The following is a 15,920-nucleotide window of genomic DNA, read 5'->3' as shown; positions in this document are numbered from 1 at the left end:
ACGAAAGCACTAAGTACCACAGCGGCGTCCAAACAGTAATTGAGTGACAACATAAGAAACGGGATTAAAAGACCCGGTGCGATATTATTTGGAAAGGCCATGAGCGAGTGCATACCTAATGGATGTACCTGGAAATAAAACTTTTAACTTTGTATACTTCGTTTTAGGTAAATAGCGACCTGAATTCGATAAAGATTTATTTGTTTGTACTTAAAAACAAACAATATTCCTTAGCTATTTTGTTAATTTAGACTAGATCTTGGAATTACAATTAATTTAAGATGCGTGAGTCTATCGCGCTCGTAACCGTTTGGTTCGTGAGTTAGAATCCCAAAGAACAATGAGTACCGGCATTACTCGGCCACCGGCTAGCGAGCCCCATAGCGCCTCTAGCGGGCGCCGTAGGAACTAATTTTGCAGTAGTTACATTTTCATTGACAAACTCTCGATACTCGATAGTACTCGGGACTCGGGTCTATAACTGTTCGCACTCTATATCCGTTCTCAGTATCATAACCTTCTGAATTGCATGATTATTATCTAATATTATGCGGGCATTACCGCGGCGTATTGCACGATCGTGGTAATATCCGCTCTAGTACATTTGTACCTAAACCCGATCTCGTGATTGGTCATCCCTACTACGTAAATGTGAAAATAACGTTATGTGTCCCTTTTTCATGTCCTAAACCACTGAACCGATTTGGATGAAATTTTGCACAATGACACCGGAGAAAGGAAATCTGATAATTTTTATTGCAGGAATCCTACAGGAACTATGCAAGTAATAAGCACTATAGCTATAATCCACGTGGACGAAATCGCTGGCAAAAGTAAGTTTAATAAAATACGGTTTAATGGAAAGCCTCTTCTTTTTTAAGTCGGTCAATAAAAAAGTAGGCCCCATTAGTACGTTACCTGTAACGAATACAATAGATACTTACAATAATGTTATAATTCCAAATGTTTATAATACCCAATGTATATGTGCAGCCACACATGGTCCTATTTATGTAACAAAGAAAGCGACCTCTCAGTTAGGCTACACGTAAAATTGCGCAGTCACAAACCTTTTTAGCAAGTGTATTGACGCATTTCGTAACACACTGTTTATCTTGTTTGTTATGAACTGATCTGTGTAACACGCTTCCGTAAATAATATTATGTTTTTGTTTGATTATAAATATATAGACATAAAATTTCAAGACCACAAATACCCTAGACAACTTTAAATTAAATTTTTGGGGTTAGTCAGTTAGAACACACTAAAACAATGCAATTTATTACATACATAGATACATACGCGTAATCACGCCTTCTTCCCATAGGGATAGGCAGAGAACGCCACTTGGTATGATTCTTACAAACTTCCTTCGAAAATGATTAACGAGTGATTACAGGTTAGATAATTCTTGCATGCCAAGGCTCTTTAAGAATTTGTCAAATATATGATCGTTCATATTTTCATAAAATATATTTTTCTAACGAAACTTTATTTACAACATAGGACTAATATCTGCAGTATCAAAACAAGTGAATATTAATGTCCCCTTTTTTGCCTAAACAATACGCGAACTCTACAGTAACGGGCGTGTTTACTATTTGCTTTTTAAGTTCGACACCGGTATTTAATTATTGCTAGGCTTTGTTAAGCCCTCACCAGAACTACTAAAGCTCATCTGTGGGGTTGTTTAGCACGCAGCTAGAGCAAATTATAATTTAATGAGCATGCAACTAAATGTAAGACTGTCTTTCAAATTACTTTCTTTCTTCGTGGACAATTTTTGTTTATGATTGTACCTACCTTCAATCTTCATCTTAGTTGAGGTAGTGCTTCTGCTTAGTGATTCTACGATCAGTTGGAAGGTATAACGAGTTCCAGCGCTCAAGTTTATTTTTATACGATTTCATCAGTTTTTGTTTGCTAAGAAACCGCCAGCGTAATATGCCACGCTTATTACTATCTCGAAGTTCCTACCGCTTGTGTTTTCTTTTTGTGTCTTCAATCCGACCACTCTATGCTCGCAATATCGTTCAGGCACATAGTGCTGTTGATAATATATTATGATTTCAACTGTTATTTAACACTGATATGTATGAATCTACCTATGTATTACACCCAGTAGAAGTGACTAGTAATGGTAGGTACATAGAAATCAGAATACTTATTTTGTGACACAGTATGACCATAGAGCGACCACTTTAATGGACGGTAGAATTTATGAGATGCCCCCAAGCGACATTCCAAATGGTAACTTTGCATGGATGCCGCCAAACACCTTGGAAATAAGTGTTAGGGCGCGACCGTGAGGATTCTTGCTCTTAAATCGCCCTATAAATAGATCAGTCTGTGCATATATCGATGTTCCCCACTGGGGCTTTATTCTGCTTACTTGAATACAAGATGTTGTTAACTGATTAGGTACTACAGCAACTTGTGTTCCAGTTGTTAGATGGCACTTATAAATAGTGAACCGTGGACGAACTCCACACATCTATCTTCACCATCGTGTATAAGGCGTGACGTTAATAAAAGAAAATGTTTTCGGGTGTAAAACTGACAATAACCGCCAAAATCTTTTTTGGTAAGTTTGCTTTTATCCAGTACTCGTATGAACTGCAACATTACCTATAGTAAAAATTGTTAACTCAGTTAAAATGAGAAAAAAGTGAATGCAAGCCAAATTATTAAAATCTCGTAAGTATATTATAATTTTTTAGAGCTTTCGTCTAAAAAGCCTGTGTTTCAAATAATAAAAACATTTGAAGTTTGACATTTAATACGTCACCATCAACGTCAACCACGTTTTGACAGCATTCTCCAAGTCTTTTGGGTGGAGGGTTATTTTTCTTCAATTTGGCTTTATTTGTTACGTTATAAAAATTTAACTAATTTTTGTTTTGTTAGATATAGATTATATTTACACTCTAGTTAATAAGAAAAATATATTTAAACACAAACATGCCGCCGGTAAGTGATATTTTTCGAAAATAAACTAACCTGCAGTGATTGTGCCAACTTGTATGCTAATTTCTAGTTAAATATCAATGAAAACTAGTATAAACTTACATTAATGTGTAGTTAACAAGTGTATAAATATGTTAATTACGAGCGATACCCGTCGAAACACGTTTTCAGTCATGATAATTGAGTTCGAAAATAATGAAAGTAATGACTGCTGATTAGGTTATTTATAAATAGAATTCAGCTTAAGTGTTATCGATATAATTTTTCAGCCTCCAAAGGGGAAGGCGCCTACAAAAGGGGCCAAACAAATCCTGGTAGAGAATTCTGCAACTGTGAACTTCTACAGGAACATGGCCCTTGGTGCTACTGGCTTCTATGGAGCCCTCACTTTAGCTTTATACACAGATAATCTTACTGCAGGCATTATTGTAAGTACTTACTGTCAACTTAACTTTAAACATACTTTGTGCCTCATATATGGCCAAACTGTTGATATATTCACTCTCCATATAGATAACTGAAGGTTATTATCAAAATGACAATGTTAGCATACCTTCATTAATTTATTTTTTATTTTGTCATTATTCTTATAAAATTTACTTACATAATTATACATTTTCATTACAATTAAATGCTAAAAAGTACTACTTATCTCTTAGAATCATTGTTGTTAACTCATGCACTAAAGAACTGAACTGTAAAAAAGGTGTAGTAATGATTATAGTACTGAATCTTTACCAGATTGTTGTTTTCTTGTTTCAGTTTATAAATGTCCTGGTCCTAACTATTTACATTGGGTGCTATCAGATTATGAAATATATTAGTCGGCCTACTTACACAGAGAATAGTCAGCTTATTGATCCAGGTCTAGATTTGAATATGGAAGGAGGCATGGGAGAGTAAGTATTCAAACCTTTTTAATATCAAAACTTCTTGCTCAAGCGATTGTTGCAAATATTCTTGTGTAATTTGTTGATGTGTTTGGGTATTTTGATAAAAAAATGCTGACTAAAATATTTGGAAATGTCATATTTGTTGATCACAATGAATTTGCATTTTTGAAGTGATTCTGACCTACTTATTAATTAAATCAGAGTTCATTATGATTAGTGTGATTTCTATATTTTTGAAGAGATAATAAGGAAAAAGAAAAAAAAAACGTTTTTTGTCTGTATTTTACTTCTTGCAATAGATTTTAAGTTTGATTCTCTTATTATATTTATATAGTATAGTAATAGAAAAGTTATTAACCTATACTATATAAAAAATGTGATACTATTAAATATATAAGGAGACTCAGATTTTTATCCCTTTACTAAGCAACCTTTATCAATCAACAAGTGGTATTTGAGTGCTTAAAACAATTGAAATATGAATCATGACTCATAGTTTGTAGTTCTAGTTATAGTAATGAATAAATAATATAATATTAGAAGAAGATAAAATAAGAAGCCTTTTTCAATAAAGACAGATCATCAATTTTATTATTAATGATGTATTATATATTTATGTTTCACTACTGGTTGCTTGCCAAGAAAAAAATTCAATTAAAATGTTTCACAAAATTTGGTGCCACTTGTTGTCAAGTGCAATCATAATGAATGATGCAATAAATATGTGTATTGCATGTTTCTAGTACCACAACAAATAATAGGGTAGTTTATTACCAGTCAAATCAGCTACTCTTTATGAAATGTCAATAACACATTTAAGTATATAATATGTATAGAAATACGACGATGGTGTCATTACCAAAGCTTATTTTAGTTGTGTTCAAATGAATGCCTTATGCAATGTATCAGTCTGTAATAATTTCAATATAATTTATTTTTAAAGATTGATGTACCACTAGAATTTTAGATGAATACTTTATACCCATTTTTGTTGACTCAGTCTACTAATTAACTACCCTCTTGAAGAAATCATATGAGTTATAATGTGTATATATGCCTGGCAAATTGCATTCAGCGAATATTATATTTAAAATATGTAGAGAAAATTACAGACAAGTATTATTGTGTGTTGGAATAATTTTAACATTTATTATACTATACCCAAGATACATTGCAGTGCATTTTCAGATTTTTCCAGTTGTTATGCAGCCCTGGTTTTCTTAACACTAATGGAGGTTAAAGTTTCATAACTCTAAGGTTTATATTAACATGATTTAAACCAGCTGTTATTTTATGTGTAGATATATTTAGTGTGTAGACTATTGCTTTTAACTTAATTAAGATGTATTTATTATATGTATTGCAAATCGGCTGTGCTTCAACTTGTAATTAAATCACAAAGTACTCATAGCTACAATAATGTTTTCAGGCATGTCAAAGATATAGTTATATTGACCGCAATCACACATGTTCTTGCCGTGGTCTCCAACTACTTCTGGCTTGTATTGTTGTTGTTGCCTCTCCGCGCGTTCTGGCTGCTCTGGACCAACATCCTCGGACCATGGTTCTTCCAAGAAGCACCACAAGACACAGAGCAAGATGAAAAGAAGCGAAAAAAGATGGAAAGGAAAATGAAAAGATATCAACAGTAGATAATAAAAAGCTGCAATATTTATTAGATACCAATATAAAGAGTTGTTATTTCAATTTTAATAAGGCAGTGCTTTAGGCCAATAGATATGATTTATTTATATTAATGTATGAATATTTATAATAATGGTGTGTTCTATAGGGTTGAGGTTAGTTTTTGTTATAGCATTGGTAATAGTGTTTCACGGAAGGGTTCAATGATTGCTACTTGTTACAATAATTGTTCGATATCAAGTTAAGAATAAATATATTTGTTCATATTTTGTTGTCAAGTAATTTTTTTATTTTCTAATAATAAGACGGATGAACTTGTGTCTTATTACGATTATAATATAGTTGTTGAATAAATAAGAGAGACTATTATGTATTCTATTTATTAAACGCGTATTTTTCTATATCAATAATCCACATTGTAGCTAAGTAATGTTGTTTAAAGTTCTTTATACTTGATAGTTGTATGATGCTAGTGTTTTGCCAGTCAATTATGTAAAATGACAGCTTCTACTAGGATTCTATTAAAATTGTATGAAATCATCACACATAGGACTTTTTGACAATTTGTCTGGTGTTCATGAAATGTACTAAGAGAGAAATTAATGTTTAAATTAAGTTATACTTAAATCATGTCCGTTCCGCTAAGAGACCGAATGAGCTATAAAATAGCAATTAGTGTTTTGCGAAAAATGTGCTTTCTGGGAAATAGCTATATGCAATGCGAATTGAACGAATTGTTAAAAAAAAACCAGTAAGGTTATCATTGTCAAATTGGCTACTAATGTAGCTAGCTAGTCGTTCGTAGCCCCGCTTTGTACTTGCCTCTTTTTTCTTGACGGTGAGGAAATGCATTTACGCCTTCCAGGCCGCGAGATGGGGCACAGCCGGGGTATGTGGGACTCGCCCGTAGACTGGGCACTACCCACTAAAACCCTAAAGAAAAAATCGTATTTGTGGGACGCGCGGGCACTTTCGTATTCATATAAATCATTTGATACGAAATGTTTTTCCGATTGATACAACATACAGTTATGTTGTTCTAATCGATAGAACGTAAAAAGTTGGCAGTGTTTTAATCTCCAGGCAATTTAAATGTTATAAGGTACTTGTCGTAAAGTGTTTGCACTAGTAAGGACTAAACGCGTCGTGGTTGTCTGTCTGTCAATGTCATATTGCGTTGAGGTTTTGCCACGACGTGAGTTTGTGTTTTCGGTCTCTGAGCGTAAAATAATATAACCGACACTTAATAATAAAATAGACTATAAAACTTCAAAAGACTCAAATAACTTTGCAACTGTGTAAAATCTTCCAATGAGTGGTGATGACGATAATAATAACATAAAAGCAATAACCATTACTAAAGTAGATTTTATATAATACTATATTTTACCATGTTCTACAGTAGTTTAAAACTCTACATTTTAAGGTATACTGCAATAACAAGATTGATTTATAAACTTAGAAAATAAATATAAGCTGTACATTTTTAGCACCAGCACATATTTCCGCTACTTAATAATAGAATACACTATATTTTTTACTTAGCTATGACTACAATTTTATACAGTACAATCTTAATAAAAATGTTCTTTTTTAATACCGTTGTTTCATTTAATGCCAAAAATTCCGAATACTATCTGATGATTATTATCTTTAGCCTGTATTGGTTTCCCATTGCAAAGCGTAAATCGCTGTCAACTAGGTATATCATCGTCCATTGGCGTCTCTTTATCACCCTGCTGACTGAAAGTCATGGTATAGTCGTGCCACTCAACCGAATGAAATCCAAGGTATTATACACTGAAAGGGCTTGCGGGAATCATCTGAATATTGACTGCGGATCACCTGATCAATGACGCTCAATGACGTGGCAAAGGACTGCCCACTGTCCCGGCGAAGAAGCTGATGAGCGGGTGTTATCTACGCAGAAATATGCCATACGCAATGTTGCTGATCGTCCTCTTTTGCACAGCACGGATTTTTTGAACTGCATAGCTGATGCAGGAATTGGTATGTAAATTACTAGTGAGCCAATTATTTGTTTTTCAATTTTTATACGTTGCATAAAAAAATGCCTGAATGCCACAGGCGTATGCACCGCCAGAACGGGCGACGAAGCGCGGTTCCATACTACCATCAGCTACCGACAACTGGCTAGCTATCGACAAATTTGAATGTATGAAACCCTGAGCAGCGCCTCTTGCGGGCGCTAACAAAACTATTTTTGTTATACATATTAAATGTCAAACTCTCTTTTCTCGATAGCACTAGTTGTAGAGAATCGCGCTACTAAAACAGCTGTAATCTTCGCATGGTCTCAACTGGCAAGTTTGTTGCTTTGAGGATAACTTATATAATAAGTAGGTAGGTACGAGCAAATTACGAGAGCTTGATTGAAAATCGATACACAGTACGCCCATTGCACCTAACACTTGTCTATTCTTAGGAGAGAGTTTAACAGTTTCCAGCCCGCTTACGCCTAGGACTAACCGAAATAACCGAAAATAAGCGGCTTGCTAGGTGCGTACTAAGTAGTCGTTTACTCGATAGCATTTTTTCTTAAGCAAATTAAAAAAGGGTATTTCCAAAGTAAGACCGGGGACAGACACTCTCTTTGAGATTTAGAAACACTGTTTTAGAATAATCTCGGCAAGGCTATTGGTCACGCCTATTAAGTACAGCGATGTGACCACTATTTGGCACGTGCGCAGATTTAAAATAATGGTCAGGTAATAAAGGTAGGTAATAAAACCTAACCTGCGTGCACCCTGTCTAGTCTAGGTAATGTGCCTACTTAATAAACAAATACTTTAGTAGGTATATACGTAGGAATTAAAGAAGGCGTCACTACTGATTGATAAATAAAGAAATGGTTTCATATCACGTGTGCATGTCGTAAAGTCGGGAAAATCCCAACTATTAACTACAGTTACTGTTCTGAAGCATCTATTTATATATTTGATCACCGTTATCATATTCTATACGTCACAGTAAGTTGTGGATAATAAGTTCATCCAACCCAGTCCAACCTAAATGCTCTTATCCTTTTGAATTTTCCGATTTATAATTGGACATCACCGTTATAGAGTGCTTTGTACGTACTTACATAGGTAGGTACTTACAAAACGGTTTATCTAACCGCATTGAATGTTACTATTCATGCTACGTCAAATAATATAAGAAATCTACAATAATATTTTTTCTAGGAGTACCTACGTATAAAATATTTTTTCTGCGATTATTATCAGTAGCCTGCAATGCTAACATTGAATATTTCTATAGATATTTTTTATTATACTTAATTATCTGATATTAAGCCCGTTTTCCTTATGAGCGACTACAGAGTATCGAATCAAAGTTTTCACTACGTAGGTATGTATTTATTTGATGTGATTCTCATACTCTCATACGTTACCGGAAAAAGAAAATGAAACACAACCTCAAATTATAACCCAGGATCTTCTTTTTTATATATTCGAATCTCGGTCTTAGTCCTATATCCTGTAGGTAAGTACCTATAATAAGTTGAAGACAGTAGACAAACATCCGACAAGATCAATTCTATGTTCTTAGTATTTATGAAAAGGGAAGTAAGAAACAATGAAAGAAAGTTGTCGAATGTCACCATCAGCGTTACACTGCAATTTCTTTTACATAATGGTAAGAAAAGTTCCCAGGAACATCTGATTGATGGATGAGTTACGTGACGTAATGCTGCGTTGACAACTCATGGTGGAACCAGAGGTTTTACGACATCGCTTCTATTTCCTACACCCTCAATTGTCTTTATGGTGGAATTGCCGTAACCATTGTTACTAAGTATTGTAAAGTTAAATCTCATTTATTACTGGCATGTCTTGTTAAAGTAATCCATGTTAAAAAAAATAAGTTAAAATGTTTGAGGATGAGATGTCATACACAACGTTACACGATAGCGTGTCCATGTTCAAGATCTAACAGCCAAGCTTTGTTGTGGTAACTTATCTATTTCATACCGAAATTCTGCTGCTGGCTCTGAGTGGTCTATCGAATAAGAAGTTGATAATTTAGGAGATTACAGTGCTTCAGAGATTTACCTATCCCTTGTCGCTTTTTTCACCTTTTATGATGTCCATGAGATAATCCGATGTACCTATCCTAAAAAAATAGTTGATTGTCAAACAAGGTGTCCAGAGATGTCTGCTTTTTACCGATCGTCGTACTTTGTACTTTTGCGGCCTAATATCGTTCTATCATCAATCTCCAACAATACACATAATGATGTTTCTTAACAAAAAGTTTGTTCACATAAAAAGCCTGCTATAATATCGTAATTAACTGTTACTATAAATAAACTAACGATATTAAGGAAAATACCAAATAAATAGATATTTACAGCTGGGTTTTTTCTCCATTGCAAAAACAAAACAATTCTTATAGGCCATTCGGATGTACATCTGCATTCTAAATTTGGAAACATCGAGCTGAATAAGAAGACTTGGCAACAAGTTTTTTGCTAAGCTTTATTAAGAAGCAGGGTCGTCAGCATTTGATTAGTGCATTTTTTACGACACACAAATATTTTCTCGGCCTTATAGTCAGGGTTTTGACAGATTTCGGCGGAGAAACAAGTAAAATTAAATGACACATATTATCTTGCACTAATAAATTCTCAATAGCATTGTTAAAGTAATTAGTGCACATGAATAACTAACCAGCTGTCACTTTTTTCCGTAGATGGCTGCTTTTCGTCTCAGAAGTCCTCACTAAAAGCCTAGTAAGTATGTTATGGAGTTTTCGCACCAGTTCAGGAACTTAGTTTTATGTCCCCATGATATTTTAACATTAGACATTTAAAGTGTTTCTTCCGCCAAACTTATTGCGTGGAAAGCAAGCCAATTATACAAAATTAGAAGGGTAAAATGTCCAATAATATCCTTTATTAAGTAACACAAGAGTCGGCTGTCTAAAATGTTGCTTTACTTTCGTGCGTTACGTCACTAAAGTTATTATTTACGAATTATCATGATCCGTTGTTTATGTAACAATAAATCCTATTGTTGCAATGTTAGAAAATAAGTGCGGTAGAGCGTAAACCTACTTACTGGACTGATGGGACGCATATGGCACACGCAAAGGTTAGTCTTCTACTTTTCCTCGTTTATTGAATCAATCATTTGCCTCAGAGAGAAAAAGGCTTCGGTTTTAGCTGTTACTTTAACTACATGTGCAAGTAATAACTAATATTGAACATTCCTTTCAAAATTTATAATCGTCCCGAAATTCTGAAATTTCCGTTTGTTCTGCTTTGACATTTTTCAGGTCAACGCCGCAGTGCAAAATAACGCAAGCGGCCTAATAAATCATTATGGGTACCTAATATGACATGCAATCTGTTGTTGTAAAAGTAATATTACATAGGTAACATAGCAATTAACATTCAAAAGTTCCGCTCGTGATTACGTGTGTGAAGCGGTACCTACTTGTAATTAGGCCTGAAATAATTTGTAATCACTATAAAAGGAGAGTTAAAAGACTGTATTCTTAACAAACATTTATTTTAAAACAAATAATGTTATTGTTTGGTATCATAACATAAGTTGATTGTTATGTGAACGTGATGGTTCACGGCTCATGGCACATGCGGCATGCCGCATGCCCAATTTTGTAATACGATACTCACAATGAGTAACACTACATTGTTCTTTATATTTGTAACAACACCATTACACGTTAGATAATTTAATTTTATGGTTTAACTCCCAAATTATAGTGCTGGGCAAGTTTTCTTAATCTCTATAAATTGGCAAATAGCGGCCCTCCCTAATTTCAAAATTGCACTGATCTTTTCTTAAAAGTTACTATCAACGAGATGAATCAAATGCTACAAGTAAGCATTAATAAGGAGGTAAAATAACTTGTTTAAAAATCAAAAGAAATCTTGTAGTTAGAAAAGTCGCAGTATAACATTTGAATAAGTACCTAATAGACATATCACATTACATAAACGCGAAACTGAATGTCACAAAAAATGTTCTTTTATCTGTAGACAGCTTTAAAATAAAATGACCACGTAACAATTATAAGTACTTGCATAAAAGCGTCTCCAAGTGCAAGCATAAATGAAGGCAATGAAGCGAATTATATTCGCGGAGACTGTTATATAACTTGTACAATGCACTCTCGTATCATTAAGAGATGCACTAACACATAATCATTTCATCACTAGCTCTTTGGGCCATGTGTCGACTACGCAACAGATCGTGAGGTCCCGAAACATTTCTATAGGATAAAGTAGAATTTAAATTATATTATACTAAGTTACTTGTGATCTTGTACAATTTCAAGTTACAGCCCAATGATCGACGGCTTAGTGATATGTTTGTCGAAATGAACTTTGTTGAACATCAGTGAATACGTATTTGTGTATGGGAACGGTGGCTTATGACTCGTAAAGGATGGATAAAATCTGTAAACGTGGCTGATGTATCTTCGATCGTACGCCACTACGCCTACATCCAGGTAATTCAGTTAAGAAGGGCACTATTAGTTAAGAAAACTTCAATTGTAAATATAATACAAAACAAAAAATCATGAACTAAAAACACAAACAAAAACTTGCGATTACATTTTTCCTTATTGAAATTGATTGCGGCGTGATAAGATGGCAAGAAGACATCTCAGATGGTTAAGATGGTACCCACGCTAGCTAGCAAATCCCACAAATCACTCTTAGGACCAGGTTATAAACCTAAGAATAAGAAGTGATAGGTAATCTATTACTTCTTATTGTTGTTATTAACCACATACGTGTGTAGGTACTAGGCAACAACATATCCTACTAAAATTATAAATGCGAAAGTTTGTGAGTATGTATGTATGTATGGATGTTTGTTACTCTTTCACGCAAATACTACTAAACCGATTACGATGAATTTGGTATACTTTTTATCCTGGAGTTCCCGAATGATCGGGATTTACACGGGAAGGCTCTCCACGTGGACGTATATGTGGAAGAATATTGATGATAAGCTATCTAATCCAGAAGTGTTAATACCGGGCCTTAGTCTTCTTTACAAGAGTAAGATTATAAAAACAATGATAGAGATATTAGTCATTCAGGTCAAGTGCACGTTTACCTCACTTTGCGGAAATGCATCACGTTATATTATGCAGTTCGTAATCATTTCATAATAAGTAATAAAAACAACTCTTTTTGTTTAGGTTTAATCACTAAACATGTGTAGTTGTTCTTTAGACTTATGTAATGATGGCCTTCTACATAATTAACCCTTCTACTGACAGTTTTCTAAACTAAAAACGTATTGAGACTGCAATTTTAAGTTTTAACATATTCCAGACCACTTAAAATTTAATTTTTGCGATCTTTTAAGTAGCACACACACAAAAACAACGTAATTTATTACATAAAACATACTAACATACATAATATCACGCCTTTTTTCTATAAGGGTAGGCAGAGACCAAAGAACGCCTTTAAGAACGATATTTACAAACTTCCCTTGCCTCATTCTCATCCTTACATTTTGTCATACGTGACCGCCGGTTACGAGTACTACGACAAGGAATTTACTATGAATATTTAAGCGGTAATTATAAGTAAATCATACTGTAAAATAATAAACATTTACTGGCAATAATAATAGGAAAATAACTAAGTTTTACAAGAGTTTAGATCTAGGAGTAAAGTTTACAGTTCGGCAGGTCGTCAACTTAAAATCTGTATGCAACTTTAACGTGTACTGGGCAATAATCAAGTTCATTGCTAACTACAAATTAATTACATAGACTTAGTACAATACATATCATTTGGACATATTTTGCTCTTAATCTTAAGTAAAGTTCAGATAGATTAATCAAGTAACGGCCATTTTCAATACCCTATCCATTCACTAGTTATTTATAGATGTCAATTGTTTTCTATCTGTTTTTCGGTACTCTGCTTTCTATATCCCAGTCAGGAAAAACAATCTTACCGAAATCGTTCAAAGATTGATCATGACGTACTAATTTATAGATAGCAAAATGTTTGTTTGAAAATGGTCGTTAGACAATATCTCTCAAAACGCGTAATTTATCAAATGTCCATCGTGGTTTTCAATGTCACTTTGTGTCTTCTTCCCATTCAATAAGACACGTCACTATAATACACATTGATTTATGTAGATCACATTTCACATCTGCAGTTACTGCCACTCTAAGTTCGGTGAGCCAAAGAAATAAATGTCCCAGTCCATCCCGCCGGCGTAACCCCTCGGTATAAACCATTCATAATAAAAATACTTATATCTCATATGTGAATGACAATAGGTGATTCTTGGAACACAGAATTGGAAGTTATACGCCGTCATTCGGAACAGATCTGATTCATAAGCAATCGCCCGAAGTATGATGCAAACAGGAATCCTTGGTGTGTCCAGCCAACCCTGTAATGCATAGAGAATAGTAAATGACAAGATATTTCTGTGTTAAGTTTGAAGGATCTGTTACATGTGGTGATCTTTGTTTTCTGCCTAACCCCGTGGGAAAACGCGTAATTATTAAAATGGGTCTACATATGTACGCGTAAACCAGAGCGCCCTGGAATAATGATCAATGTGAAGACAAGCAAATTAAAATCCAAGCAAATCGAAGTACGTAATTTCTGTTATATACGAAGAGGTAGAACGGAAGGCACCTGACTAAATATTAGTATTTTATGTTGTGAGTTACTTACCCGTACGACAAGTTTCCCCAGAATTTGGAAACTATTTAGATGCGCATGATTGTATAATACAATGTCTTGCCTGTGACAATCGCCATAAATGTATTCACTGTGCAGGTGCTCTAGAATAACAGATAAGAAAATAAAATAGTAACATAATTACAGAAATTAACAGGCAAGGTTGTAAGTCGTTTTGTACGTAATTAATTTAATAATGGATCGAATATCCTCGCTTACCTCGGCTGCATTCCAACCGTAGTACAAAAACCCTGATTATATTTCAGGATACTTATACGTTTGGATTTTTACACAGACATAATTTACTTTGACCTTTTCCCCGCACCATCTTTCCTCATTGAGATAGTTCAATATGAGCATTATTTCAGCTCCCCTAACGCCAAATACCTCATTATCATTCTTAATACAATTTTATTGTAATCGTGAATATCTTACCAGTATTTTTTTTACTTAGAATTAGTATAAAACCCATTAGAACCTTAATAATCTAGCTTGAGTTTTTCAAACTTACTAGTGGGGCTTTAAAGTACCTTTGGGGTGTCTATATCTATCTACGTATCAGCCTTTTGCACTGAAAATTCTGAACTACACTTCGAAATGTGCAGTGATTCGTACTGAGAATTTGGAAATAGATATTCCCAGTACATCCTAGCAAAGTTTCAGGTTAAAATCTGTTAACAACAGGAGATATCAGGGTTGATACGTACGGACTTCGTGTTCGGAGTTGTATAGAGTATAGTCGATGATGGAGGTGAAGAACTGCCAACAGCAGCCAAATTGCACTGAATATCAAATGACTTTATTAACTTGTAAAATATAAACAAACCACTTCGAAGAGATTACTTTAGTCCAACAACTTAGTAGAGAGCCTTGTATGAAAAGTTCGCGGCTGGCAGAAGCATACCTACAAATCAGAATTTTGAACTTCAGTGACACGCAGGCTTAGGCTTACGGTGTCATATTTGATGCAGCTTCTTTATTTTATAAACTGGCTGACCCGAGAAACATTGTTTTGCCATATGAATAAAAAAAATGTCACTTGGGGGTATGAAAAATAGTTGTTGGCCGATTCTCAGACCTACTCGATATGCTCACAAAATTTCATTAGAATCGATCAAGCCGTTTCGGAGGAATATGGTAACGAAAACTGTGACGCGAGAATTTTATATATTAGATAGACAGGATACTTAATTATAATAAAGACGAGTCGCGCTTGCAAAGGCTCTCCACTAAGATGTCAGACATACTAAATGAGTTTTCATAATTCCCAAACTCTATACGAAGTTACTCACCCGTGCTTATTAAGCATAATAAGAATAGTACACAAGTCATTATGAGAATAATAACCGAATGCGGCGAAACAAACCGGTGCAAATTATTTATACAACGACAATTATTTCAGCGAGCTGTTGTTTGTTTATTTTATAACAATATCGTATCATATTGATTTAAATATTACATTTATGTGCGTTGATTCATGTGTTTATTGATTGATATTTACACAAACTGAAATTCTTTGTTGCACTTAAGTAGACTTATTACGTATTTTATTTGAGATAAATAAATATGAAGAAATGAAAAAAACGAAATTCATACTTAATATGACGCCTTTTCCCATTAGGTTAGACAGAAACTAAAGAGCGTTACATTGATACGATCCTTACAAACTTCAAGGTACTTTACTTCATTCATC

General features: G+C 34.2%; 1 protein-coding gene across 1 annotated transcript; it reads left to right on the top strand.

Moving 5' to 3' along the window:
* The first annotated feature begins 2,808 nt into the window (after nucleotides 1-2,808).
* On the top strand, nucleotides 2,809-7,102 carry LOC142986417 (transmembrane protein 208). Its single transcript, XM_076134918.1, has 4 exons — nucleotides 2,809-2,971; nucleotides 3,238-3,396; nucleotides 3,731-3,867; nucleotides 5,291-7,102. The coding sequence occupies exons 1-4, from the start codon at nucleotides 2,963-2,965 to the stop codon at nucleotides 5,511-5,513; spliced, it is 528 nt and encodes a 175-aa protein (XP_075991033.1). The 5' UTR covers nucleotides 2,809-2,962; the 3' UTR covers nucleotides 5,514-7,102.
* The last annotated feature ends 8,818 nt before the right edge of the window (nucleotides 7,103-15,920 follow it).

This window comes from Anticarsia gemmatalis, chromosome Z, assembly GCF_050436995.1.
Source record: "Anticarsia gemmatalis isolate Benzon Research Colony breed Stoneville strain chromosome Z, ilAntGemm2 primary, whole genome shotgun sequence".
Taxonomy (NCBI): domain Eukaryota; kingdom Metazoa; phylum Arthropoda; class Insecta; order Lepidoptera; family Erebidae; genus Anticarsia; species Anticarsia gemmatalis.
This window is presented reverse-complemented; position numbering and strand designations above follow the sequence as displayed.